The sequence below is a fragment of the Zingiber officinale genome, chromosome 4B (assembly GCF_018446385.1).
Source record: "Zingiber officinale cultivar Zhangliang chromosome 4B, Zo_v1.1, whole genome shotgun sequence".
NCBI lineage: Eukaryota > Viridiplantae > Streptophyta > Magnoliopsida > Zingiberales > Zingiberaceae > Zingiber > Zingiber officinale.
Window position 1 is genome coordinate 101295670 of NC_055993.1, and position 27574 is coordinate 101323243.

Consider the following 27574-nt stretch of genomic DNA (forward strand, 5'->3'; position numbering starts at 1 on the left):
TCCCTGACATGACAGTGGAAGCTTCCACCGTACGATTCTTTGTCTAACCATGCCACCAATCATGCCGCCTGTCGGCTACACTGGTCCCTAGGAAGATATTCCCAACTGCACCTTTTATCCGTTATTGGGCCGAGCGGGAGAGCCGCTTAGCTAGTCTATCGTCCGGGTGATACCATGGCCGGGTCGAGCGTCCGCTCGACCAATGGTCTGCTATCCGGCTCCGTCCTGTCGAGCGAGGGAGCCTTGACTGCTTGGTCGGGGCTGCGTCCACCGTTTAACCGAGTGAGACGGCCGCTCGACCTTCGTTCTTCCATGCTTGAGTTTTTTGAGCGTCAGAAGCTCGGTGTATAGCCGAGCTGTCGAAGTGTCGGATCGGTTACTCTTCATGCCGACCAGGAAGGTAGTTCGTCCGATCAGACGAGTGCTCAAGACGTTGACCACTTTGACTATGACCCTCCACGTGACGATGACCTTCTATAAGACGGTCCCACCCTTATCATCGGTTCACAACCCATCGCTACCAAAGGAAGGTAATGCACATTCTCGCTCATCTGAATTTCAAATTTTTCTCCCTGCAAATATTGGATGATTTTCCTTTTTTCCTTCTCACGTCCTTTGAATGATAATCCCGGCAAAGAAGAGGCGATCCTACTTTGATTAGACAATGTTAGGCTCTCCTGTTGCATTTATCCTGCTGATGCCACTTGTTTGTGGCATCAGTGCCCGAAACTTCTCAACGTCTAAAGCAGAGGTGTTCAAGTTCTTCACGCATGTCCTCAATCTCCCAAGAACATTATCAAATTTCAGTAATCTTTGTGCAGCTTTAACAGAAGCATCAACCATCCTAGAAAACCTATTTTTGTCACTGATACGATGCATGATAGTGGGGTCGGACAGCGAACGTGGTCGGAAATCAAGCCCTCGGGGTGGTCAGAAGTCAAGCCCACGAGGCAGTCAAAAGTCAAGTTCACGTGGCAGTCAGAAGTCAAGCTTATGTGGTGGTCAAAAGTCCGGCCTACGTGGAGGTCAAAAGTCCGGCATACGTGGGATGCAAAGGGCCAGGTTACAGGATGGTCCTGGTCGGGCACAAGTGGCATGCCGGAGTTAGGCCTACATGCTAAGTATAAACTCAGAAGGTAGGATATACAGGTCAAGATTTATAGACTTGCGGAACAAGATACTCGGACAAGGCGTACAGGTCGGGATATGCAAACTAAGGATTACAGGCCAAGACTTACGGACTTGCGGGTCGGGATACCCAGATCAAAGCGGACAGGTCGGGATATACAAACCAAGGATTACAGGTCAGGACTTACGAACTTGCGGGTCGGGATACCAAGACAAGGCGTATAGGTCGGGATATACAAATCAAGGATTACAGATCATGACTTGCGGACTTGCGGAACAGGATACACAGACAGGGTGTACAGGTCGTGATGTACAAACCAAGGATTACAGGTCAGGACTTACGGACTTGCGGAATAGGATACACGGACAAGGCGTACAGGTCGTGATGTGCAAACCAAGGATTACAGGTCAGGACTTACGGACTTGCGAGTCGGGATACCCGGACAAGGCATACAGGTCGGGATAGGCAAACCAAGGATGACAGGTCAGGACTTGTGGACTTGCGAAACAGGATACACGAACAGAGCGTACAGGTCGGGATATACGAACCAAGACTCGTAGAGCAGGATACGCCAAGCCAATACACAGGTTGAGATATGAGGACTAAGACTTACAGATCGGGATCTACAGGACAAGATACTCAGAACAAAATACACGAACCAAAGACGTACAGGTCAGGATATGTGGACGAAGGCTTACAGGGCGGTAAGCGCAGGTCTGATCTACCGAGATAGACCGAATGACAAATGCAGGGCGGGATGTACAGATCTGGATTTGCAGGACAACAAACAAGCCAGGGAATGCGCTAGGAAATACAGGTCTGTGCATACAGGTCAGTGCTTACGGGTACGAGGACCCAGTCGAGGTTTAACATACCGGGGGGAGCCTACACCATACGACAAGCAAGCTAGGGAATCGTAACAACCCGTCAGAGAATAATCACTGCATGTCAGGAAATATGCTAACGGTTTAGGGCTAATTGCCCACCGATTCCTCCGTAAACCTATAGAAAGATGTCATGTGTCATTCACCGCCAGACAAATCCTGACACCCGTCAGACTCCAGAAGTACCCTCAGCCATATAAAAAGGGGGGCTTTGTCTCTACGCAGGTACACTCACTCGTCTTTTCATTCTCGTCTTTTACTTTTCATCCTTTCACTGTGCTTCTGGGGAAAAGTACTTGATTTGAGTGTCGGAGAGTTTGATCCAGGGACTTTTCCCCTAGTTTTTGGTCTCTAACGCAGAGGCGGCTTGTCTGAGTGTGCGCAGAGCTCTCGTGTCGTCGTCCCCGTCATCCGCTCATGGGAACCCTTCCGGTAGGTGCCAGATCAACTAGGCGTCTCCGCGACTTTCCGTCAACATCAAGGACAGCGCGGCCAGCCTCTGTTCGACTCAGCTTCCGGACGGGATCAGTGACTATTAGCTTTCTTATCCAGTTCAAGATATTCCAGCTCATCCAGAACTTCATCAGCCTCGTCGATCCCATCCCTGAACTGCCACAGCCACTCGATTAATGCTGGATTAGAAGATTCATACGAAGTTAATCTATGTTCGACAAAATCAACAACTGCTTGGTTGAGGAAGTAAAGCGTCTGAGGCTCTGCAATTCTTCTTGCAAGTTAGTTTTCCAATAGTACTGATCTCGCACATAAGTGGTGGCGGCATCAATTAGTTTATTGATGATATAACTTGCACCTGCCTTCTCCAGTATTGGCAAGACTACGTCCATAGCTGCCGCTGCTATTGATCAGTGATTTTTGATAAATTATATAGTATTCATAATCATCTTTCATCTATTAAAACAAACACATAGTAGCTGGGATCTCAGACATCTATGCAATAGAAACAGTAAAGGAACAAAAGGGGAACATCTTCTTGTTAACCAAAATTAAACTTGTTCAGGCAACTAACTCTGGTCACCAATAGTAAAAGGTAAATGAACAAACAAAGCTTCAGCTATTGATCAATGATTTAAGATAAACTAGATATTAATTATTCATGATCTTCAACTTCCTATAAAAACACATATAATAGCCGAGATCTTAGAAAAAACGGAAATTAGTAACACAAACAGAAAATGGATCAAAGAGGAATATATCAGATCTACTTGTTCACAATTAAACTTGTTCAAAATAATAATAATAATAATAATAATAATAAATAATAATAATAATAATAATAATAATAAATAGACTTGTTCAGACAACTTCCTCTAATCTGCCGGAAAAAAGGGTAAATTGATGTCGATCATTAGACAACCGAAAGAGGAAGAGAAAGATGCAGCAGAGATACTAAAGAAAAAATTGTCCAAAAAAAAAGATAGAGAAGAAGAAGGTTAGCTTGATTACCTGGTTGAAGTTGTACAGAGTTCGATTGCTATAGTGTTAGATATGCAGAAGAACCAAGAAGACGACTTGACTTTATCTGTAGGCGTTGTGCGAACTTTCCTGTTAATTAATTGGATCTGCATTGCAATATGGACGTCGAGATCATTTGCCCCAGCTTTATACTTTTCGCCCTTGGAGTTTTCCTACGATTGAAGTTGAACAGAGCTCAATGGTATCTAGCTAGATCCAGATCCACACAGGAACCATTAAGATTAAATTAACCTAATTCTAAATATTATTTATTATAGCATCACCATCAAATAGTAATCAATTAAATTATTATATAATTTATAACAAAATTTAATATAATCCAAATTTATTTGTCATACTTATATAATAATTAATTAACATGTGCATTTCTTTGAGAGTCTCACATAGAATTTCATTGCTTGGCAAGTGATAAGAGTGTTGCCTAAAAAAGCTATCACTTAGAAATCGTATAGTAAAAGCTGAAACTTGGTCCATTTGCGGGGGAATTAAAACAATAAAAAAAATCATATGTTGAAATTATAAAAGGACAAAAATTGATCAATTTAAATGAAGGAATCATGTACACTAAGATTGGATTTCTTATTGCTAAAAGGTTTATTTATTGTTGAATTTATTTTTTTTTACTTGGAACTTTCTTCTACATAATTCCTAGCAATCTTTTTTTCTTTGAAAAACAATTGCAGGTTCGTAAGAGATTCCATCTCATGAGTGTGTGCTGTAAGGTGACATGGGTGTTGTACAATTATGTGGATTGAAAAGCACATACAGTTATATGTCAATTGGAAGATTAAATGTGAAAGTAACACTTGTGGTTCTGCATCAATTGAGCTCATTATTGGGAAATTGTCTGTTTAAAATAGGATTTTTTATATCTTTGCAACTAAGATAAATGACCCCAGAATTTTAGTATATTCTTTTTCTTATGCCTTCTGATTTCATTGTAATGTTAAAGAAGTTTCTTAATGAAAAGATAGCTACTTTCTAATTATTTGACATATATTTATTCATTTTCCTTTCATCTTCTAGGAAAGAGATAAGAGCTAAACAGAAATTAAATTCTTATTCTGTATGATTATTATTATTATTATTATTATTATTTTTTATCGGATATCCTGTTCTTACGAGATAACTAATCTCGGGATGGACTGTCCGATATCACATTCTGGCCACCAAATAAATCAAAAAGTACTTGTGATTTTTAGTCCGGAATTGATAGCTTCCTAGATTTGTCATCCGAAAATATCTTACAATACAATGTAACTAAGATTCAAATCGTAAATAGGGATATAAACGAGTCGAACCGAGTCCAGCAGTATTAAGCTCGAGCTCGGCTTATTTAAGTTATATTCGGGTTCGAGCTCGGCTCGAGCTCGAATCAAACTTTTATTAAAGGATCGAGCTCGGCTCGATTTGGAATTATCAAGCTCGCGTACAGTTCGAGCTCGGTTCATTATTAGCTCGATTATCATAGTTAACGAGCATAATTCGTTAAGCGAGTTCAAGCTCGTTTTAGGGTTCATTTTAGAGCTCGTTTTTTTGGCTCATTTTAAAGTTCGTTTTATAATTCATTTTTTGGCTCGTTTTAGAACTTGTTTTTTTGGCTCATGTTCGCAAGCTCATGAGCCGAATATCCTTTAGCTCGAGCTCGATAAAATTATCGAGCTCGAAATCGAGCTCGAGCTCGGCTCGATAAGATAAACTAACGAACTCGAATAAATTTTTTATCGAACTGAACTTCGAATAACTCACGAACCATTGATTCATTTATCTCTCTAATCGTAGATATCTCAATAATTGTTGAAATGTCAACCGTTGCAACAAGCCTCCGGGACACTTATTCTTGAATATTATTTGCAAATTAAAAATTTTGGAAGTGTGTCATTATTAAACATTAAATCTAAATTTTATTATGAGCTTTTAAGCCACCTCATCATTCATGTTAGAACTTGAGTTGGTTTCTTAATTCAACAATATCACTATTTCAATCTAATTTTTTAAATTTATTTTTCACCCTTAAGGTCAAATAATTTTACAAATCTAAATAAATTGAGTTTGAATGAAATGAAGTGGATTGACTCTTCCATCAGGAAAAGTCAACTACAACCTACTGTTCCTCCATAGTCAACTCAATCGAAATTTCATTTTGAAAATTATTGTTTTAGAAGCCTATTAATAACTTACTATCATTATTATTATGAATTATATTAATGGGCCGCCCGCCACGAAGGCCCAATATTGAGGCAATTAGTCATTCTCCTCTGTAAGCCTACATCGCTTATCGGCGGATCTCGCCGGCCCTCCTCTTTCGCTCCGACCACCGCCATGGCCACCAGTCACCACCACCATAGCCACCACCATCACCACCGCGTCTCCGCCCCGTCTCCGATCCCCATCCCCTCCCGCCTTTATTCTCCTTCCTTTCCTTCCCCCTTCCCCGCCACCCCCTCCGCCGCCTCCACTCCATCCAAGCGCCGCCGCCCCCTCCACCACCACTCCTCCTCCTCCGCGGCCGCCGCTTCCCTCCTGATCCCCTTGTTCTCCCTACGATCTCTCTACTCCCTCCTCCCCTTCGTCCGATCCTACTCTGCCTCTATCTCCCTCTTTCCCTTCGCCTTCCTCGTCTCCCTACTCTCCTTCGCCCTCTCCCTCCTGATTCCTTCCCCTGAACCCCTCAAATCTCTCCCTCCTCGCTCCCTGCTCCGCCCCCTCTCTGCCAAGTCAGCCCTCCTCACCCTCACCCTCCTCCTTCGCTTCCACTCCCTCCGCTACTGCTCCGCCGGCGCCGCCATCCTTGCCGACGTCGCCGGCTCCCTGCTTGCCAAGACCCTCTCGGACACCCGCTCGCCGAATCCCCGTCGGAGAATCATCGGCGTGGCCGCCCTCGCTACGGCCGTCGCGCTCCTGTCTTACAGCTGGGACCGGATTGGGTGCTTCCCGATCTCCTCCTCCCCTCAACCGTCCGAGGGTTGCGCCAGGATCGCCCCCATGGCGCTCCCCTTCCTCTCCGGGTTTTTAGGGTTTTACGAGCGGGCGTTCGCGAATTGGGGCTCGTTGAGGCAGTTGGGCCGCAGAAGGGTGCGTCTTCTCTCGCTTGGCCTGGCCACCGCTTTTCTCTTCGTCCCGGCGTGCGCCAGTTTTGTCCTTGCGGACAGCAGCGACGGTGATGCTCTATCGATTGGTTCGCTCGGGTGGCCGCTGATCAACACCGTGGTTTTTGGGGTTGTCCTCAGTGAAAACTACGGCGACGACAAACTACTCTTCAGCGCGAAGGATTTCCGCCGGGATTTCCTGGTAAACTTTTTCTGCACTCTCGTTTTGGAACTTTTCTACTTCCCCAAGCTCTCCCTTCCTGGTTTTCTGTTCTGCGGACTCCTGCTGTGGATTGGAGTAAGGGAATTGGGCTCCTCCTCACTGAGCTACGTTGAACTAGGCAGCTCTGATCCCCCACAATCCTTGTCTTCCATGATCATGAACCCAATCCGCCACATTTTGAGCGAGAGGAAATCTCGCAAGATTGCACTTTTCCTCCTGATCAACACTGCCTACATGGTGGTGGAGTTCGTGGTGGGCTTCATGAGCAACAGCCTCGGTTTAATCTCCGATGCATGCCACATGCTGTTTGATTGTGCTGCATTAGCAATCGGATTGTACGCTTCCTACATCTCCAGGCTGCCGGCTAACAGCGATTTCAATTACGGCCGAGGAAGGTTTGAGGTGCTCTCTGGATATGTTAATGCCGTGTTCTTGGTCCTCGTCGGGGCACTGATCGTGCTCGAGTCACTCGAGCGAATTCTTGAGCCACAGGAAATATCAACAAACAGCTTGCTAGCTGTTTCAATTGGAGGTCTTCTTGTGAATGTGATAGGTTTGATCTTCTTCCACGAGGAGCATCATCATGCCCATGGTGGTGCTGCAACATGTTCTCATTCCCATTTACATTTGCACGACCATCACCACCACGACCACCACCATGATCACCATGAACATCATGACTGTAAGCATGCAAATGAAGGTGGCGGTCACTCTGCAGAGAATCAACAAAGCCTTGTGGATTCTCAAGTATCCAATACTCATTCTCATGTTAATCATGAACACCATAGCCATCATCACCAAAACAATCAAAGCGAGAATAACTCGAGTAACTGCCATGGCCACGGGCATGAAGATCACAATCACAGTCATGAACATGGTCACCATGACAAGCTCTGCTCTGATCAACTTCATACTGATCAAGCTTCTAGAAAGCTTAAAAATTCCCATGAAGGAAGTCACAGTCTCACCACACAGCCTCTGCAATCAAGTGAATCATCTGTCAGAGAAAAAATACTCGGCGATTCACATAGGCATCACCACATTGATCACAACATGGAGGGCATCTTCTTACATGTTCTAGCTGACACAATGGGGAGTGTTGGTGTTGTGATCTCTACCCTGCTGATTAAGTACAAAGGATGGACTGTAGCTGATCCAGCATGCTCTATATTCATATCGGTTATGATTGTTTCTTCTGTGCTTCCATTGCTGCGGAACTCTGCCGAAATCTTGCTGCAAAGAGTTCCTCGAGGCCGTGAGCAAGATTTGAGGTTGGCTGTCAATGAAATTTCTAGAATTAAGGGTGTCCAGAGCATTCAGAACATGCATGTATGGAATTTCACAAACACAGAGATCGTCGGATCGGTTCATCTTCATGTTTCGGCAGAAACTGACACAGCTTCCGCCGCAGATACTGCTTCGAAACTTCTGCGGGATGTTGGGATCAAGGATTTGACCATTCAGGTGGAGTGTGTAAAAGGTTAGCAAAGATAAAACCAGGATTTATATATTTTCTCATTGAGTCCTGATGTTTCCGACTTAATTACTTGCAGAAATTGTTAGGTAAGTTATTGTAGAATCTACATCTTTGAATTAACAGGATTGATTCTGAGTGAATCCAACAGCTTAATGCAGAAAACTTTTTCAGACAATCTATTCTTGTTCATCCTTGAATTCTCCAACTTCTACAACTGCAAAGCTCACTATATGTTTGGCTTCAGCATTTAGCATTAGTTGAAATTGATGTCAACTCTTCTAAAGATGAATCAACTCTCCTTAGCTACTAATATGTTATATTTTTTTAAAAAAATAAATTTGTAATAATTATTCAGTTAAAAATTTAGTGAAGAAATTCTTCTCTTTTTTTTTTTTTGAAAAATACTTTACAATTTCTAAATATTTTTTACTCTGAACATGGTTGGTCATTGCAGTTTTTGTTTTATTATTTTCATTTTCATTTTCAGGGTATTTTTAATATCAAATGCACTTTCATTACTTTATTTCCATTTCTATATAAGTAAAAATTAGAATATATATAACCGGGCCTTAAATTCCTAGTGGCCATTTTGGAAAGACAAAAATTTAAATAAAGGGCGAATTAAAAAGTTTCCAAATTCTTAATGTATCATTTTGCTTAATCTCGTGGTTTCTTCGTCGCCTGCAATTTCACTCTTCCCTTCCCGAACTCTCGAGAACTTGCCTTGCCGGCGGAGCGTCCGCGTTGCGCCGGAGATAAGGCTTTCAAATTCCGTCATCCCGCCTCACAGCTCTAGGTTTTTCAACCTCGTAACTTTAGGATATCGCTCAGTTTGCTTCTCTCGCAACTCGAAGATTAGGTTAGAATCGTATCGAACCGTCTGGGTGGCGTCGATGGCGTCCGGTTCCAGAGGCATCGACCTTCTCGCCTTGTACAACGATGACGAAGACGAAGATGAGATGGATGAGGACCAGGTGCCGCCTGTGGCGGAGGCACAGTCAGAGACCGTCACAAGGACTATGGAGATTGATGTCGCAAGTTCCGCGGAAGCTTCTTCCACTGAAAGGGAAAAGAATAATCAGTTGAGCAGTTTTACTTCGCAGCCGTCAGCTGAATGCCTTGAGGATACACAGGTTTTTCTCCTACCTAAGACTCTTGCTCCAATTTTTGTTTCTGTTAATCTTTCCGACTTCTTTCTGCTAATGTCATCATTATTCATCCTGTTTTTCATTTTATTTAGCCACTATGTTATACAATTTAGCACGTTCTTGATTAATGTTTCTCCTGCATGGCTATAGGGGTATATTTGATAAAATCAGATATAGTGGTATATGTGATGAGGATGGTTTCATGAGGCCGCTTACAGATCCCACACATGCATGTGCGTTGCTTCACTGCTTTGCATATGTGTATTAAATCACTTAATGCAATTAGGTATATACTTGACATGAAGAAGATGACCAAGGTCTTATAACTGCTGTAGAACTTTGGCATCTTATTTGGGTAGTATAGTCATATATTTATCCTGATAATTAGAAACAAAGATTTTTCCTTAAATATTCTCGTATGAAGCAATGGAAATGTACTAAAATGAATTCTTTAAGCTACTGTTACTCTCGTTACTTTTTTCCTGTTACATTCAGTATCTTTTTGCTTCTGCTTTTATATCAGGAAAGAGAGAACAAATATCTTGGAAATTTTTTTAATGTCGTTCAAAATCTTGATCAGATTGGCAAAGATGTTTTGGATCCTAATGGATATGTCAAAAGTGGCCATGTTGAAGAAAAAATAGGTAATTCACATTTTTTTCTAATCATATATTTTCCAAAATTTCGTTTTCAACTTGTATTTTTATTTATTTAGAGTAAAGGAGAACAATATGACACATTTCTTCATAGGCTGTGGTGGAGCATTGCACAAGGTCATGGCCGAGTGACATGAGTTCATGGAGGCATCCATGTCTTCCTAGGTCTCCTGTACAGATTTTAATGTCTTAGTTTATATTTTCAAGATCAAGCAAATTAATTCTTGAAAATTTATGAGATTTATCTTAGCCATCTCTAAAGCACCAATGTAATTATCTGTTATCACAAACTTTGTTAATCAGTTATTATATTATCTGACCAATGATAATAATAAAATTAAGGTTTTGTTGGTTGGATCTTGGAGATAAAGAAATTACCAAACAATGATCTTGAAAGCTATTGCTTCTCCTAGTATTCATGTTACAAATAAGTATACATTGCTTAATTTCCTTTCTGGATGTTGTTCGATAAATTGATTTAAGAAATGAGGTGGTTTTAGGCTGGCAGATTTCCTCATATCCATATCACACAATTCACACCTATTTTTAATGTTTAACAACATAGTATGGGCGACACTCCTACAAATGTTGGATTTGCAATGCATCTTTGTTTTTTTTTTAAATTTTGCTACAATAACAGAGGCTACAATAATGTCATTGAGTGCTCAACAGATTATGTATTTGCTGAATCACTTCTTAGCCAATGAAAGGTGCTGAATTTAGTGTTCTCTGACGCAGCACAAGCAAGATCCTTATCCACAACCTGGGATCTCATGGGGTTCATGCTTCGATCAGTGACCTACAATTTCCTAGTAGAAAATTGTAATATTGTTTAGTGAGAAGAACAACAAGAGGGAGCTTCTTTAACAAGACTTATTGTAACCTATCCTTTCATTTGATTCGAAGTGAATTTAAAGAAGTTGGACTCAGAAATTAAAAAAAAACTTGATTCCATACAATTCAAAGTGGAATCATCCTTAGGGAATATGTATTAATATACTTATTCTTTTATTGGCCCCTCCAATGCTCAATGGATGAGGAAACACTGAGTAGTACCATAAGGTAGAGATATTGTATGCACAATTCCTTTGCCTTTGATGTCTAAAAAATATTAGAGCTGAAGATGAGAGTGCTGATACTAGAATTGAAGGATTATGACAAAAAATTAGAGGCAGATGGAAATTTGATATATAGCTAAGCTTTTAGATACATAGGACTTGGTTGGGGAAGATGGTATCAAAATTTAATAAAGCTTTGTAAGGTATTTTTGCAAATTCTGATAGCGGATCTTCATTGTTTTTGATCTATTGAATTTTGTGAAAATGCAGATGGTAGAACACCAGGAGCTCTTGCCTTAAGAACTTCAACAACTCAATTAGATCCTCTCCAACCATCTGATTTGTCTGGGCAACCTTCAGTAATTGGAGTGCCTCATGTGGAGGCTGCTTTAACTTCTTCAATGGAAGGGAAAAAGGATGATTCTTTAAGTAGGTTTCTTCCCCCAGCTCCATCTGCTGAATGCCCTAAAGAGTTACAGGTTTGCTCCCACCTAAGAAAGTCCTTTTTCTATTTGCGTGTGTGCTTGATTTAGTTATCGTTTATTCTGCCTAGGTAAAAAATAATGATATTCTATCAAACCATTTGGTGAAGATGATAGATTATACACATTCCAAATGTAGAAACCTTAAGGTGTTTGTCACCGGAATTGGAAACTATTTTAGATTGCGATTGGAAAATTTTCAGTTTCTAAGTTTCCGTTCTCAGTTTCTAGAAAATAGTTAGTAACAAAAATATAAAAGTTTGATCAAATTGTAAATAGGAAATTGAAAATTGTGAGAATTTTTTGACTTTCTCACAAAGATTATGGGGGATAATAGGATATAAATTTTTCATTTCTCTGTAAACTATTTTCTAGAAACTGAAAACAAAAACTGATATAAAGTTTCATTTCTTGATTTCTTTTTTTTTTTGATAGTTTTAACAGTATTTTTTTTCTTGTTTTTTTTGGGAATAATCAAGAATTGTCTTTTAAAAGATTTTTTTTATATTTATAATCATATCAAAAAGTTTGAGATTTTTTTTTTTCCGATTTCCAAGTTCTTTTATGGAAAGCAAAAATTTGGAAACGCTCTCAGAAACCAAACTGTTTTTCACTATTGTAGAAAACCTTATACAACTATATGTGTGCTTATATATTTGAGCCTCTTTTTGTTTTTGTGCTTTAATCTCAGGAAAGATTTAAAAAGTTCCTTGCATATAAGCGAGCTGGAAAAAGTTTCAATGCAGAGTTACGCGGTAGGAAGGACTATAGAAATCCTGACTTTTTGCAGCATGCTGTCAGGTATCAGGATATTGATGAGATTGGAACTTGCTTCAGTAAGGAAGTCTTTGATCCTCATGGGTACGACAAAAGTGACTATGTTGATGAAATAGGTAATCCAGTGTTTCTCTTTGATGTGCAACTAGAGAGGGTGAGTTTTATCTAGAGATTGGAAATATATGATGATATAGGCGATGGTTTTCTGTCAATTAGAGACATGACATGCACACACTTACACTTGTAATAGGAAAATGTGATTGGTGTTTGAAAATATCATAATGCATCTTCATAATCTTTTTGTACTCTTGAAGTGTTCATTTCGAAAATGTAATTCCTTATCTTTGTAGAAGGGGAGCCTTGGCGCGTAGTAAAGTTGTTGCCATGTGACCAAAAGATCACGGGTTCGAATCCTGGAAACAGCCTCTTGCAAAAAGCAAGGTAAGGCTGCGTACAATGGATCCTTCCCCGGGACTCCGCATGGCGGGAGCTTTGTGCACCGGGGTGCCCTTTAATTCCTTATCTTTGTACTCTTAAAGTTCATTTTGAAGATGTGTTACGGGATATTTCTGTGTGCACGAGTTCAGTACTAGTGCTCACTGAAGGAACTTTTCTCTTAGGCAGGATAGTAATGATGTGACATGTTTTGCTACCTTAGTATTTTCTCTTAAGCCAGGATACTTCGTTGGTGTATCTATGATTTTCTAGTAAATACTGTATGATTCATCTTGCTGGATTTCCAAACAAATAATTGGCTTTGCCTGGATAAACAAGTTTGCTTTTATCTACTTCATTGTTTGGTCACTTTGTGCTGTTTTTATTATTTTCATCTCGATTCATCACCTCTTTTATCTATTAATTTATTTTCATATATAATATGTGCAGTGGTGCTCTTGCACGTTGCTTATATTGTCATATTGTGTGGCAGAGAATGATATGAGGCGTGCTATGGAAAGGAAGGAACAGGAAAGGAAAAAGAGGCAGAGTGTTGAGTTTGTTTCAGGTGGAATACAACCTGGTGCAGGTGTTCCTACTCCAATTTTAAGCACACAAAATTCAGGTAAAAGTTCCAGACTTCAATTGACAAAAAAGTGGAAAAGTTGGTGTATTTGTGATGTAATCAGTGGTTGCAGACTTTGGTTGCTTTTGTTTCTAAACCATGTTACATTGTCTTCCACTTCCGTTGCACCCCTATCAGTTGCCGCTGCAAATGTTCTGCCATCAGTTCCAACCATAGATTCTTCAATGAAAGACATTAGACTGAACGAGAAGACAAAATGGGATAAGGTTCTTTTTGATACTCGAGCACATTGAATGTAATAATTGAAAAGTGAATTTAACAATGTTTTTTTTTTTTTCATTTTCCTTTTGACAATTTAGATTGATGGAGATTTTCAGAGCTCGACGCTTCTGGTGGGACATGACAATTCATCACGTTCACATGCAGCGTTGTTGCCTGCTGTTAATACTGACGCAGAATATACAGCTTATGTGTAAGTATTTGCTTATAAGTTAAAACACAGTTTAACGTTCAAACTGTTGCTGCAAATATACTTGATCACGGTTATCTACTCAATTGTAGGCAACAAAAGCAAACAGAAGCCGAGGAAAAAAAAAAAATCCAGCGAGAGGCAGTTTGATAAATGAATGAGCTTATTAAGAGAAATCAAGCAAGTGAGAGTTTGATAATCATAGCATGATTAGAGCTTTTGGAAAAAGGTACATATTCCTTTGCAAGCTACATCTGTTCATAGAAACACCAAGTGCCAATATTATGCCTCATGTTATAGTATTATTATCTTGTTGATTAAAAGGTGATACATGCAGTTTAATCAGTTTGTTACAACACTCCTGTTTTCACTAGTTATGGTGTGTTGGTAGGGTGGAGTTGGAATGAGAATGCTCATATTTCTATATGATTTTGTTCTAGTGCTCGGATAGAAGGCAGAATGACCCACCCTATTCCATAATTAAAGATGTTCAAAGCTTTCATTCCACCTCTTTAATACTAATCAAGTTATCATTCGCAAAACCAAATAGAGATAAACACAATGAGTTATCATTCCCAAAACCAAATAGAGATAAACACAATGAGTGAACTGGAAAGGCAGGGAGGCTAACTGTTGGGTTTGTTAAACGGATGAGCATGTTAGGTGGACTTGGGGAATTGAGCATGTTGGCCTAGATTAGATGAACTAGTCTAGTGGACCAAGCGAGATTAGCATGTTTGGTTGGAAAATGAAGATAGAAGCATATTATCATGAATCCAAAAAATAAAAAATCAGTATTGTGATTTGATAATTTTTTCTTGCTCTGCTTCGTAGGTACACAAGTATCCACGTCGAACGGATTTCTCCCTCATCTTTATCGAGCCCCATCTGCTGATACATCAATCAAGAGCAATACGATTTGCATTCTCCATCACGGAAACTTAAGGGTACGCCAAATCTGGTTTATTTAGTTTCTCATGCTCCTACATACTACTCGCATCACCTGCATCATTTTTATTGTGACACGTCAAAATGATGTCAAAGTTCTCGTTGTAATATTTCGTCTAAAAAATATCAAAATGTTTGGATGAAGTCATATGCTTTACTAGTTGAATCACACTATTTGATAGACAATAGGTCGGGTACCCAATAATTGCTCAAGTACCGAGATCCACCATTATTTGCCCACATCCTTCCGAGCGACTTTTAATTGTCGAAGGGTGTAGATCTGGATGAGAGAGGCGAGAGCTTCAATCATGTGGCTGAAGAAATCGTTCGTCCCTAGTATTTTCGTCGCATCCGACTCCATGCCATCATGAAAAAAGTAAATCACGGCAGTTGAGAGGGTAAGTGGTGGTGGGGTGAGTTACACAGGATCTGAAGATTTACATCCCGATAATCTTACGGTTCGACTCCACAACCTGATGTGATAAGTATGCCATTGTTTACCATCTCGGGCGAGAGCCTCAATCACGTTCTATGGTAGATGGACTTAGTGTGCAGACATGGACGTGTCCAATTGTTAAGTACTAGTGTTTCACGGAAATCTTCCATAGAAGTCACTTTCAGTTTTTTGGAAGCCAGGTTTATAGACAAACCTAGCACATGATGTGTCGGGACGAGGATGCGTGTGCACCGCATGGCTCTTTTGCCATTTATTCGGGACAATATATGCATGCTTCATGTGGCATCATCGCCTCCACAGGTGCGGTGTCATAAAGGAATAAACTAGAGCATCAGAGTTCTCTTGCAATAGGGATGAATATCTTGAAAGTCAATCTTGCATAAATTATGTTTCGAATTTATCCTATTTTCTGCACTTTTTATCATTAAATGAGTTGAGGGCTACAAACAAAACAAGAGAACATTTTTAATTGGAGATGTGTGTTATTTATAGCCACTTGTTTGCTATACCCTTAGCTTTTATCAACCAACCTAAAAAAGAGCGTCTCTTCTTCTTCTTCTTCTTCTTCCAAGCCAACGACACTTTCTTCCCAACTTAAAAAAGAAACAAAAAAAAAAAAGAAAATTGGGATCTGAATGTAAAAGACAAATCATTTTTAATAGGTGTGTAAATCCAACGTTTGTGTTTCTCTGACGCCGCATGATAGATATCACCCATGATATATCAATAATCCAAAGTCGAAGAACGTGAGTCACGTGGAAGGCAAAATGATTGGGCAAAATGATTGATCAAACATTGTGTTGCTATAATTTGTCCTGTTGTAATTATTATTATATTTGTTGGATCCGTTTGTCGATTCTGAAATATTAGATAACCGATAAAAAGAAAACGTATCGTATCCATCAATTTGGTGGATTGGTACTTTTCAACTTGTCGGAGTTATTTTACTCCATGAAATTCTTTACGTACCGATAAATTATAGTAAAATTTATTCCGTAACGGAAATTAGATCCTCGACACGTGTGATCTGACGACAGCTGGCTCGACGTTGCACTTTGTCGCTTCGGTCAAGGTCCCGATCAGCAGGATGACGTGCTCCTCACTTCGAGCTGTCCAAGTGGGTCCCGTGGGCCTTGCGGTGGGTCCCACGTTTATCCTCCAATGATAAGACTGCCACTCTCCGTCTTCAAATTTGAAGAAAGAAGGCAATCGACGCGACGACGCTTTGCTCGGCCATCGCCGGAGTTCGATACGATAGGACGGCCCCAGTCGTGAGATGTCTCTGGCAGGCGCGGAGGAGAAGACGGTGGCATTCCAGTTTGTAGTCGTCGTCATCGTGGAGGAGAAGGAAGTGCAAGACGCCTCTGTCGCTTGGGAGAAGGAGCGATAGATTCATCGCCGGAGTACTTCGGGTCTCCATTGCGCAAACTTGTATCTTTTGTTTCCTGCGATCAGTTGCTTTAGGGATTAGGAATTGATCGGCGGCGAAAGGTCGTTCTTTTTCTGGATTTTGGGTGTTAGGTTTTCGGCGATGTCAACGAAAGTGCAGAGCGGCGAGGCGGTGGTGATAGCTGCAGGGGAATCGAAGCCGGAGATCGTGTGGACCGCATGCGCCTGTTGCGGCCTGACGGAGGAGTGCACGCCGGCGTACGCCGCTCGGATCCGCGAGCGGTTCGACGGCCAGTGGGTGTGCGGTCTGTGCGGCGAGGCTGTCATGGACGAGATCCGCCGATCGGGGCGCCGTACCTCCACGGCAGAAGCGCTGAGACGCCACAGGGCCTTCTGTCAGAGCTTCCGCACCGCGGCGCCGCCGCCCATTGACACGGCGGAGCACCTCATCGCCGCCATGCGGCAACTCCTCCGTCGGAGCCTTGACTCCCCCCGCGCAGTGCGCTCCACGCCGAACAGCCCTCTGCGGCCAGCGGTAGCTGGGACGTCCGCCGTTGTCTCCGAAGAATCCAGGCTATCGCTCGGTCGGCGATGAAGTCGGAGGTAACAATACACTGCAATTGAAAGAGGGGATAACAAAAACGAGAGAAATTGAACTGTCACTATTTAAATTCTATGCTTTCAGTTCAATCACTGCAACTATGCAAAAGAACATGATGAACAAAAATGTGTCCTTGAATTCTCCATAAGTAAAACCTTTCATTATGTTGTTAAAACTCTCTTAATCGTTTTAGCTTTCCTCTTCTTGATGTTTATCAGAGTCTCTTTTGGAAGAAGATCAAAACTCATTTCATATGCCAAGAATGATCTTCTTCCGTGAGATTAATCATGAAATGAGTTTTGTTCTGTTTCAAGTCGGTCTATGGCAATTCTATCACTACTATCAGTTCCTCTTTCATACAGATAACCGAAGTTTCGAATCCTGCGGAAAACCTTAATTCCTTCTCCATTGTTGCCCTTGATTATTCACTGCTGGTCTGTGAAAGCGATGATGTATTTAATCGAAAGAATTGTGCTCGGGTTCATACTCCAACCTCTAATTTTCTGTGGTTGGCAATGGTTCTTTTGTGTTCTTGATTAAATGACTTTTAGTAGTCAATGATTATATAAGATTCTCGCTCATTCTCTTTTGTTTTGTTTTTTTTTTTTCATCAAATTTGTTTGTAGCATCTACGCTAGAAGATCCAATCGTTTTTCGTAACAATGGATCTAATTACAGTTAACTAATAGATTTCCACTCATTCTCCATTGACATGGGGATCACCTCCGTGTGTGAGCATTCCGGTGAACGTCTTACGCAATCCAAGAATTTGGAACATTTAAGAAAGAGTAGTTTGATACATGAAGGTCTGTCAATGCGGGTCACTAACATCTATTGTATATAATTTTACTTTACTTGTGTGAGAGGCTATTTTCGAAATTCGAATATATAACTAGGGCTATAAATGAAATAAACGTTTATGAACAAACTTAGTATTCAGTTTGGTAAGTGATGCAGTGATGATAAAGGACCCCACCTTGCTATCACGGGGGAGATCGAGAGGTCAAAGTAAAGACGGTCAACGCATAGATGACATCGACCGGTCGGGTGAAACATGCCCTCACCGGTGAGAGAACTCCGACGCATCGTCGCCTTTGCTACGAAGAAAAGTCAAACAATCGACGTTCAAGGGAGACGATGTGTAGAAGCCGAGCCGAGCGGCTATCCTGCTCGGCCAGACAGCAGAGCTTGATATGGGCAGAGTTCAACTTCGGTCGAGCGGCGACCCCGCTCGGCCTGGTAGCAGACTTCGATCGAGCAGACACACACTGAGGAACGACAAGGTTTTGGCCGACCAGACGGGGCACCAGGGCGGTGAAGTTCCGGTTGAGCGGCCAACCAGCTCGCCCTAGCAGTACACTCCTGATGATATCCAGTGATATCCTTTTGGGAGTTGGTGTCGCCGACATCGGTAATGAACTGCTAGAAGATCGTACGGCGGAAGTTCCACTGTCACTTTAGAGATATGCTCGGCTTGTTAAGGTACTGCGTTAGGAACACTTTACTGACAAGTCTTTTCAGGGAAAGCTTCGATAAACGTGCTCGCCTTGGGAAGCATGCACGTGCGCTACCGGAACTCTATATAAAGGGGGGGCTAAGCATCGACGAAGGTAGACGATATTCACTGTTTGCGCTACAGTCTTCTTGTTGCTCCGCTTTATTCTTCATCGCCGGTGACTGACTTGAGCGTCGGAGGACCAACGCCGGGGACCCCTTCCCTGGCTCGGCACTGACATAGTCTGTGTTGCAGGTCCGCACGGAGTCCACAGGAGGTCAGCATGAGCGCCACATCCCCAGCTTTCCGTCTCTTCGACTTTCGGACATGATCATATTTGGCGCCATCTGTGGGAATGTCACCTGCATCCAAGCCGAGAAGATGGAGGACGCTGGACGACTCACCACCGTGACGCTCACCCAAGAAGAGCTCGAGATGCTCGTTCAAGCCCAAGCGGCAAAGATGATCAAGCAGCAACAACAACAGGGGTTAGACGATCGGCCAACTGCAACCTGCAACTGTTGGTGCAATATTCTCTAGGTCAAGGTTGACTTGGTTAGCTAAGCTTGAGATGGCTCAACCTTGAGTCTTGATGTTTGAGTTTCGATGTTTGACAATACGTGGAGACTGACAATACATGGAGATTGCAGGTGCAATCGTTCATTTAGGGAGATTGTTGGTACAATTCTCCTCTGGTCAAGGTTGACCAGTCAGATGAGAAGTCCTGGTGAGTGAAGTCAGGCAGTTGGGAAATCCTGGTGAGTGAAGCCAGGTGAAAGACCTAGTGAGTGAAACTAAGAAGTATGAAAATTCTAGTGAGTGAAGCTAGGTGAAAGTCCTAGTGAGTGAAGCCAGGCAGATGGAAAGTCTTGGTGAGTGAAGCCAGGCAGATGAAAAGTCCTGGTGAGTGAAGCCAAGCAGATGAGAAGTCCTAGTGAGTGAAGCTAGGCAAAAGGGAAGTCCTGATGAGTGAAGCCAGACACGTGGAAATCCAGGTGGGTCAAGGTTGACCGGACACCTGGTATTGAGAAGTCCAAGTAGGTCAAAGGGTTGACCGGATACTTGACACGGGGAGAAAAGTCCAAGTGGATCAAAGGGATTGACCGGACACTTGGTGAGGAAGTCCTAGCAGGTCGAGGGTGACCGGATGTTAGGCATGATGTCCCAACAGGTCATGGTTGACCAGATGTTGGGTTTTAGGGGGTTGGGACTTGATTAGGGCAAATCAAGTTGGATCAATCGATCAACCGATTGATTGACTCATGCCCAATCGATCAGTTGATCGATTGGGTGAGGTGTTGCGACAAAATCTTCTCCCAATCGATCGATGGATCGATTAGGGAGAATCGGCTCGAACACAGAGACCCTCCCAATCGATCACCCGATCGATTGGGAGCCTCCAATCGATCGAGTGATCGATTGAGAGACTGGAATTGCGCGAGGGTTAGTGAATCGGTCGGAAAATCGATTCAAGCGAGTTTCAGAGAGCACAGAGGCGCTCTAGATCGATCAACCGATCGATCCAAAGCCTCCCCAATCGATTGAGAGCAATTCAATCGATTGGGATCCGACCGTTGGCGCAGGTTATATCTATTGGCGAGCATTCTTCTCCGCACGACTTCATTCTACAGCGTTGCAATTCTTCTCCGATCTACACAACATCTTCTCCACAGCTCACAGCCAGTTCTTGGAGGCTCTTGGAAACAAGTGCTGGTGCACTTCCAAGGTTCAAGAGGCAACAACACGCAAGAAGAAAGGCAAGCTAGGGTTTCTACCGTGTAAATCTTGTAAGGCTTACTATTGTATTAGCTTGTATTTTGTTCTTCTTATGTATCTTTGTGTGTGAGTCCTGTACAGGCTTCTGCGCCTTCAGTAGTTACCGTAAAGGAGTGTTTTCATAGTGGAGAGTGTGTGTCGTGTGTGGATCCTTGGATTAGTCACCTCTTCTTGAGGTGGATACCAAGTAAATCCTTTGTGTTAGCGTTGTATTTTTGTTTCTTGTACATTCCGTTGCATATCATCACCAAGAAACAAGTAACGACAAGCGCGACGAGCTATTCACCCCCCTCTAGCTACATTTCGACCCTAACAAGTGGTATCAGAGCGAGGTCGCCCTTCACCAGAATCATCGCCGGAAGGGGCAACAAGGCTAGAGGATGAAGAAGTTGGAGCAAAATTCTTCAAGTCAAAGATTTTATCAAGAGCTCAACTTCAAATGGAATTCGGAGATGGATTCGGATTCGACACAAGGGTGCCTCCACCATTCGTATCCACAAGTTTCGATCTTTGGAGATCCAAGATCGAAAATTTTCTTATGATGGAGATAGAGCAATGGTTTGCTCTGATGGAAGGTTTTGAAGCTCCAACAAATTCAAAGGGAAAAACTCTCAAGAGGAGCAAGTGGAGCCAAGAGCAAGTTCAAAGGAGCGAGACAAATGATAAAGTGACCAAGCTATTGGTCAATTTATTGCCAAGCAATATTTTGACTCAAATTGGAGAATTCGAGGATGCCAAAGAGTTTTAGAGCAAATTGACAAAGGTTCATGAGACCCCCTCCACTGTACCAAATCAAGAAAAATCCAAAGAGGGCGATTCAGTGGATCAAAATCAAGAGCAAGAGAACTTCGAGGTTAAGAGATGCTCAACTTCTGAAGAAGAAGTCGAAGAAGCCTCATCTTCAAAGGAATGCAATAGAAAGGGCAAGGAGGGAACATACTTCTTGTCTCATATACAAGATGAAGATGAAGAAGCCTCCACCTCTAAGATTGAGGGGGAGCGATCTTCGTTGACATCGGATCAAGAAGAAGGAGAAGCTTCTACATCCGGGTCAAATGGAGAAGAAGATGATGCATCATCCAAAAATCAAGAGACATCAAATGGAGAATCAAGTGTCATCCCTACATGCGAAGGTAAAAATATTTCAATTAAAAATAAAAATCATATTATATGTTTTGAGTGTAGGGAACATAAGCACTACAAGAGTAAGTGCCCTAAATTGGCTAAGAAAAAGGGTCAAGTAGCACAAAAGGGAGAGGAGAAGCCCAAGGAGACCGCTCCCACAACAAAGAAGAGCAAGGAGCACATTGTGTGCTTTTTGTGCAATCAAAAAGGGCATTACCGAAGTCAATGTTCTAAGGGAAAGAAAGCGGTCAAAGCTAAAGGAGGAAGCACAAGTCAAGGGGGAGCTTCCAAGGTAAAACCCAAGGTATCATTTATTGAGTCTATTCCCTTAAATTATGGTAAAAAGCATGCTAGTTCAAATTTACTTCATTTTAATGTTATTTACCATAAAAATAGAAAGCATGATAGCATTAAGAAAAAACATGTGGCTCTTCATGCTAAGACTATCACATCTAGGATTAGGAAGGTATATAAGAATTTAGGCAATAACTCTAAGGATTTTAATTATAAGCCTATAAATAAAAATGCTCAAGGTTTAAATGAAAAACAAAAATCTAGGGATTTATGGGAAGAAAATCAAGTCTTGAGATCAAGGTTTGATAAAATGGAAAAGCCCCTAAAAAGGATGGAAAATATCCTAAAAGGACAAAAGAGTATAAAATAGGTCTAGGAGCACATAAGTCATCCAATGGCCATTGGGTTTTGTTGGAGTTATACTAAAAGCCTAGCTTTTGTATAAACATTTATAAGAATCACATTGGTTAAGTGTCTACATTTATATATGTCAAATGTAGATGTTCAATTAATTTATATTGTAGATAACATAGTGTGTGGTGTCACACACAGAAAATCGTGTTATCGGTTCTTTATAAATTATAAACAGTAGCTCACGACTAAGATGGAAAGGAACAAGCCATTGGAATAGTCGTAGTGTAATTATGTATTAGTTTATCTTGACTAATAGATTACACTAGTATACTCTAAGTGTATTGAGCAGGACCATTTAAGGTAAGTTCTTTTTATACTGATTTAATAAAAGAACTAGACCTTAGTTATTATGGAAGTGTGTGCTCTTAATCCTAATATAATAACAAGCACATATATTTAATATTTATTTCTTTGACTTATCAAAGGGTGAGATTTAGCTTGATAAATCAAAATGCCCGATAAGTTGGGAAATGATATTACTTATAGTGTGACTTGTTGATTATAGAAGGAAACTATGTCCTAGTAATCTAGGTTGATAATGTCCCCAAGAGGAGCTCATAAAGATTGTCATGTTAAACCCTGCAGGTGGACTTAATCCGACATGATGATAAGGTTGAGTGGTACTACTCTTGGACTAAGATATTAATTAAATGAGTTGTCAGTAACTCACTTAATTAGTGGGCATTCGACATCTTAAACACAGGGAGACTAATACACTCATAATAAGAAGGAGCCCAAAAATGTAATTTGGGATTGGTGCGGTAGTTCAATAATAATTCTTTAGTGGTATGAATTATTATTGATGAAGTTAAGTTGTGTGTTCGGGGCGAACACGGGAAGCTTAATTTCATCGGGAGACCAAAACCAATTCCTCCTCTCGGTCCCTATTGTACCCTCTTGTATATAGAGATTTATACTCACCACATACCCACCTTCTTACCCATCCTAATGGGGTCTGCCAAGCTAGCTTGGAACCCAAGCTAGGGCCGGTCAAGACCAAGTGGATGAGCCAAGTTGGTGGCCGGCCAAAGCTTGGGTCCCAAGCTTAGGTGGTCGGCCACTAGAAAATTAAAAGGAATTTTTATTAAAATTATTTCTTATGTGGATATCATGGTTTTAAAAGAGAGTTTAAAATTTAAATATTTCCTTTTATAGCTTTCTACAAAAGATTAAGAAAAGATTTGAAATTTTTCCTTATTTGTACATTGAAAGGAGATTTTAATTTTGAGAAAACTTTCCTTTTTAACCATGTTCATGATTTAAAAGAAAGTTTAAAAATTAAATATTCTCTTTTATTAGTTTCTACAAAAGATTAAGAAAAGATTTGATATCTTTCCTTATTTGTAGATTGAAAAGAGATTTTAGTTTTTAGAGATAACTTTCCTTTTTGAAAATTATCCACATGTTTAAAAGAAAGATTTTAATTTATAAAATTTTCATTTTACTAACCAATCATGAAGAGATTAAAATTATTGGAGAAATTTTTTATAAATTTCCGGAAACAAATTAGGAAGTTTTAATTCTTGTTTTAATTAAAACTTTCCTTGTTTTGGGGAGAAAGTGGCCGGCCAAGAAAATTGGAAAAAGAAAATTGATTTTTAATTAATTAATTTTTATTTTTCATGGAAAAAGAATTAAGGAAGTTTTTATTAAAATTTCCTTATTTACCAAGACCAAGGATTATAAAAGAGGGGGTAGAGGTGCCTTAATGGCTAACGACTCTATTCTTTTCTTCCTCTCTTTTCCTCCTTGGTGTGGCCGGCCCTAGGGTCTTCTCTTCTCCTTATTTTCTCTTCCTCCTTTGTGGCCGCCGGCATCAACATAAAGGAAGTCCATGGTGGCCGGTTCTAGCTAGGAGAAGAAGGAGAGAAAGAAGGCTTCGTTTCTAGCATCCCTTGGAGCTTGGTGGTGGTGGCCGGACCTTTACTTCTCATGGAGAATTAATGGTGGCCGAATCTAGCTTGGAGAAGAAGGAGCTTGGTGGTTCTCGTCTCGGAAGATCGTTGCCCACTTAACGTCCGAGATAAGAAGAGGAATACGGTAGAAGATCAAGAGGTCATTAAAGTTTACAAAGGAAGGTATAATTAGTAATTAATTTCCGCATCATACTAGTTGTATTTCTTTTGTATGAATTCCAAACACAAGAGGCATTAGATCTAGTTTTTCGAATTAGTTTTTCGAGTTTGTGTTTTCTTCTTTTTCGAATTTGTGATTCGATTGTTCTTTTTGGTTAAACTAGAGTTATTTAAGGAAATTAAATATTAACTTTCCTTAAAAGGCTTTGTTTAGGCGGTGGTGGTTGCTCCCATATCCAAGAAGGCCATGTGCCTCGCCATGCAGTCCTAGAAGCCAATTTTGAAAATTAATATTTAATAGAATTAATAACATAGGTGGATTTGAATCAATAGTGTTAAGTTCCGCTTGCGATTCAAATCTAAACCATTAAGAACAGATAAGTTAAATTTGGAATCAATGATGTTAAGTTTCGTCTGCGATTCCTAATTTAACTTCTAAAGAACACAATAGGTTATTTAAGGAAAGGTTCGACACTTGTACAAAATTTTTGTATAGTGGAACCGGTACGATTTTCCTAGGACTAACCAACAGATTTGGGATACAAATCTAAAACCAAGAAAGATGTGCCTTCTTATCATAGGGTTCCATATAGCTATGGAACCAACCCTAGGTCTAGCGGTCAAGTCAATGATACAAGGGAAGTTATCCGTAGGAGTATCTTTGCAACAACAAATGTGACTAAGACTTCTAAGAGGTTTAAGAAAGTCACTAAGAAGGTCACAAGGGAAGCAATCCCTAGAGTTGACCTAGAAAGGTGACCAAGGCTTCTAAGAAGCCTAACAAGGTCATTAGGAAGGTATCTAGGGAAGTCATCCCTAGTGAGTGCCTAGAGCATCCAAGGAGCACCAATATGTTTTGGATTCCTAGGAGCATTTTCTCTATCCTTTAGATGGGTTAGAGAGTGTCAACTCTAATTGGAAGGATAGTTAATCCAACCTCAATGAAGTTGATACTCGAAGAGTATTTTCAAGGTTTTTATTAACCTTTGAAAATGAAATAGATTACTTGTTTACTCTTTGGAAGAGTAAAATGTGCCAAAACTTGAGGATTTGGAATTCAATTTAAATTGGCACAATTGGGAGAAGCGTAAGAAATACCAAGTTGGGTTTTGGTATTTTCTTAGAAAGTTAAGGGCAAGTTAGGCCTTAATTTTAAATGATTACTCTTTGAAAGAGTAAAAATGTGACAAACCTTGAGGAATTATGGGTAATTTTAATTGGCACAATAAATTAAGAGTAAAAGAAATGTCAAGTTGGGCTTGGACATTTTCTTAAGAAAATATGGACAATCTAGGATTTAAAATTTTAGGTTTAGCTAAGGATTTAAGGACACTTAGATAGATAATCTAGGTATTCTGGTTAAGCTAAACTACCATGTTTTGTTTGCCCATCATATGTCATGACATCATCTTTGCATTCATGCTTTATTATGAAAAATAGATAAAAATACCATGTTATGTCATACATACATCATGTAGTTATAGCAAATTTTCTTTTGAAAATTATTCATTTTGATGTATGTCATAACTCATCATGCATCACTTTTAATTCCTTGCAATTAAGGACAAATGATATTTATTATCAAGTAACATCCTTGGTGGATGTTCAAAATTATTAAAATACCTAGATAGATATGCATGATCCCTAGTTTAGGGAAAAAAATCAAATTTTATATCTTACAAAGAACTATAAGGTGACTTATATGTGTTTTAGTACAGATTAAATACAAGTGAGATGTTAGGATGATAAACAAAACTTAAAATGTTGATTTAGTGCATCTAGTTGAGTTTTGAGTTCATCAAAACACATAGTTATGTGTTTTCCAATCATTGGGAAAACTAATGTATAAGTCATGTACATTGAGCCCAAAGAACATGGTTGGATATTGATTTTTGAAAATCATTTTAAATACATTTTGGAAAACCTTGGCGAAGACTATCTTTTGATAGTAATCATCATTGAAAAGTTAGGCACAAACTTGAAGAAAACACTAAAGTTTTTACAAGTTTGTGTCAATCTTTAAAAATAGGAAGTATTTTCTTAGAAAACTATTTTTCCTTGATAGTGTATACCCTAAGTAATGTCTACACAAATTTTCATGATTTTTAGAATTTTGTAAAATTTTTGGGAAGTTTCTGAAGTTCACTAAAATTAACCTTCAGAAAATCAAGACTTCAATCGATCACCCGATCGTTGGAGTGTCTCAATCGATCAGGTGATCGATTGAGAAGGTGTTTATCGCGGACAAAAACTCATTGGATAGATCCACTGATCGATCCACACCTATTGAATCGATCCATGGATCGATTGAACCTGCCTCAATCGATTCAAACCCCAACTTCAATCGATTGAAGCACTGATTTTGGCTAGGAAAGCCTGTTTTCAGCATTTTAGACCATGTTGAGTCTAGGTAACCATTCCTAACCCCTCAAAATACATTTGTTTAAATTTAGAGGGAGTTTTCATGATGAAAACAAGATTGGATTGGTTAAGGGAGACCAAGCAGAGGTTGAGGTTTAGGTTTAGGTTTAGGTTTAGGTTTGGTTTCAATTTTAAATTTTTGAACCTCAAAAACTTCAGATTTTGGGTTTCCTAAAGATTTAGGAATTTCAAGTTATTGTTGGTGCAATGACAGAAGTTACGTGCATGTATTTAGGGGGAGTTACTCTTTAAGGATATAAAAATTTATTTTCCGACACCATTGAAGGTGGTTAAACCTTCGTTTAGAAAAACAATGCTCAAGGTTGAGCGTTGAAAAATAATGGAGAGTGGATATCTTCATTATGGGGTTATGGATGTTCTAGGATGAGCATCATAACATGGAATAATGCTCTAGGGTGAGTGTTTAATACAGTGAAGGATATGAGACCTTCATTGTTGGATTGGTTAATGTTCAAGGGTAAGCATTGGATACAATGAAGGGTATGAAACCTTCATTATAGTGTTGTGCCCAACGAGTGAAGTTGTGACTAACTATGAGTAACTCTTCAGGGGGAGAGTTCTTTTTGATGTGTGTCAATAGGGGAAGAATGTAGGGTTTAAGTTAGACCTTCATTACTTAAAGAGGGAGTTTGCCCTCTAGGAAAGGGGGAG

General features: G+C 40.4%; 3 protein-coding genes and 1 long non-coding RNA gene across 4 annotated transcripts in view; 3 read left to right on the plus strand and 1 right to left on the minus strand.

The window, feature by feature from the left end:
• The window catches only part of LOC121975753, a 29994-nt gene extending 26323 nt beyond the window's left edge, over positions 1 to 3671 (minus strand). The window contains exon 1 of the long non-coding RNA XR_006110412.1: positions 3478 to 3671. This is a non-coding gene — a long non-coding RNA (uncharacterized LOC121975753). The remainder of the gene's footprint in view (positions 1 to 3477) is intronic.
• A 2074-nt stretch (positions 3672 to 5745) lies between these two features.
• On the plus strand, positions 5746 to 8471 carry LOC121975754. The gene has a single exon (XM_042527589.1). It carries the CDS (start codon positions 5830 to 5832, stop codon positions 8302 to 8304), a length of 2475 nt encoding a protein of 824 aa, XP_042383523.1. The 5' UTR covers positions 5746 to 5829; the 3' UTR covers positions 8305 to 8471.
• Positions 8472 to 8944: 473 nt separating this feature from the next.
• LOC121975755 lies at positions 8945 to 14999 on the plus strand. Its single transcript, XM_042527590.1, has 9 exons — positions 8945 to 9429; positions 10025 to 10088; positions 11429 to 11637; positions 12332 to 12533; positions 13346 to 13477; positions 13616 to 13704; positions 13798 to 13910; positions 14000 to 14136; positions 14742 to 14999. Exons 1-8 carry the CDS (start codon positions 9190 to 9192, stop codon positions 14055 to 14057), a joined length of 1107 nt encoding a protein of 368 aa, XP_042383524.1. The 5' UTR covers positions 8945 to 9189; the 3' UTR covers positions 14058 to 14136; positions 14742 to 14999.
• Positions 15000 to 16487: 1488 nt separating this feature from the next.
• On the plus strand, positions 16488 to 17477 carry LOC121975756. The gene has a single exon (XM_042527591.1). The coding sequence runs from the start codon at positions 16844 to 16846 to the stop codon at positions 17294 to 17296; it is 453 nt and encodes a 150-aa protein (XP_042383525.1). The 5' UTR covers positions 16488 to 16843; the 3' UTR covers positions 17297 to 17477.
• The last annotated feature ends 10097 nt before the right edge of the window (positions 17478 to 27574 follow it).

Coding starts and splice junctions, on each gene's coding strand:
- LOC121975755 (XM_042527590.1), top strand. CDS start 9,190: ATGGCGTCCGGTTCCAGAGGCATCGACCTTCTCGCCTTGTACAACGAT. Junction 11,638..12,331: donor AATGCCCTAAAGAGTTACAG/GTTTGCTCCCAC, acceptor CTTTAATCTCAG/GAAAGATTTAAAAAGTTCCT. Junction 12,534..13,345: donor TGACTATGTTGATGAAATAG/GTAATCCAGTGT, acceptor ATTGTGTGGCAG/AGAATGATATGAGGCGTGCT.
- LOC121975756 (XM_042527591.1), top strand. CDS start 16,844: ATGTCAACGAAAGTGCAGAGCGGCGAGGCGGTGGTGATAGCTGCAGGG.
- LOC121975754 (XM_042527589.1), top strand. CDS start 5,830: ATGGCCACCAGTCACCACCACCATAGCCACCACCATCACCACCGCGTC.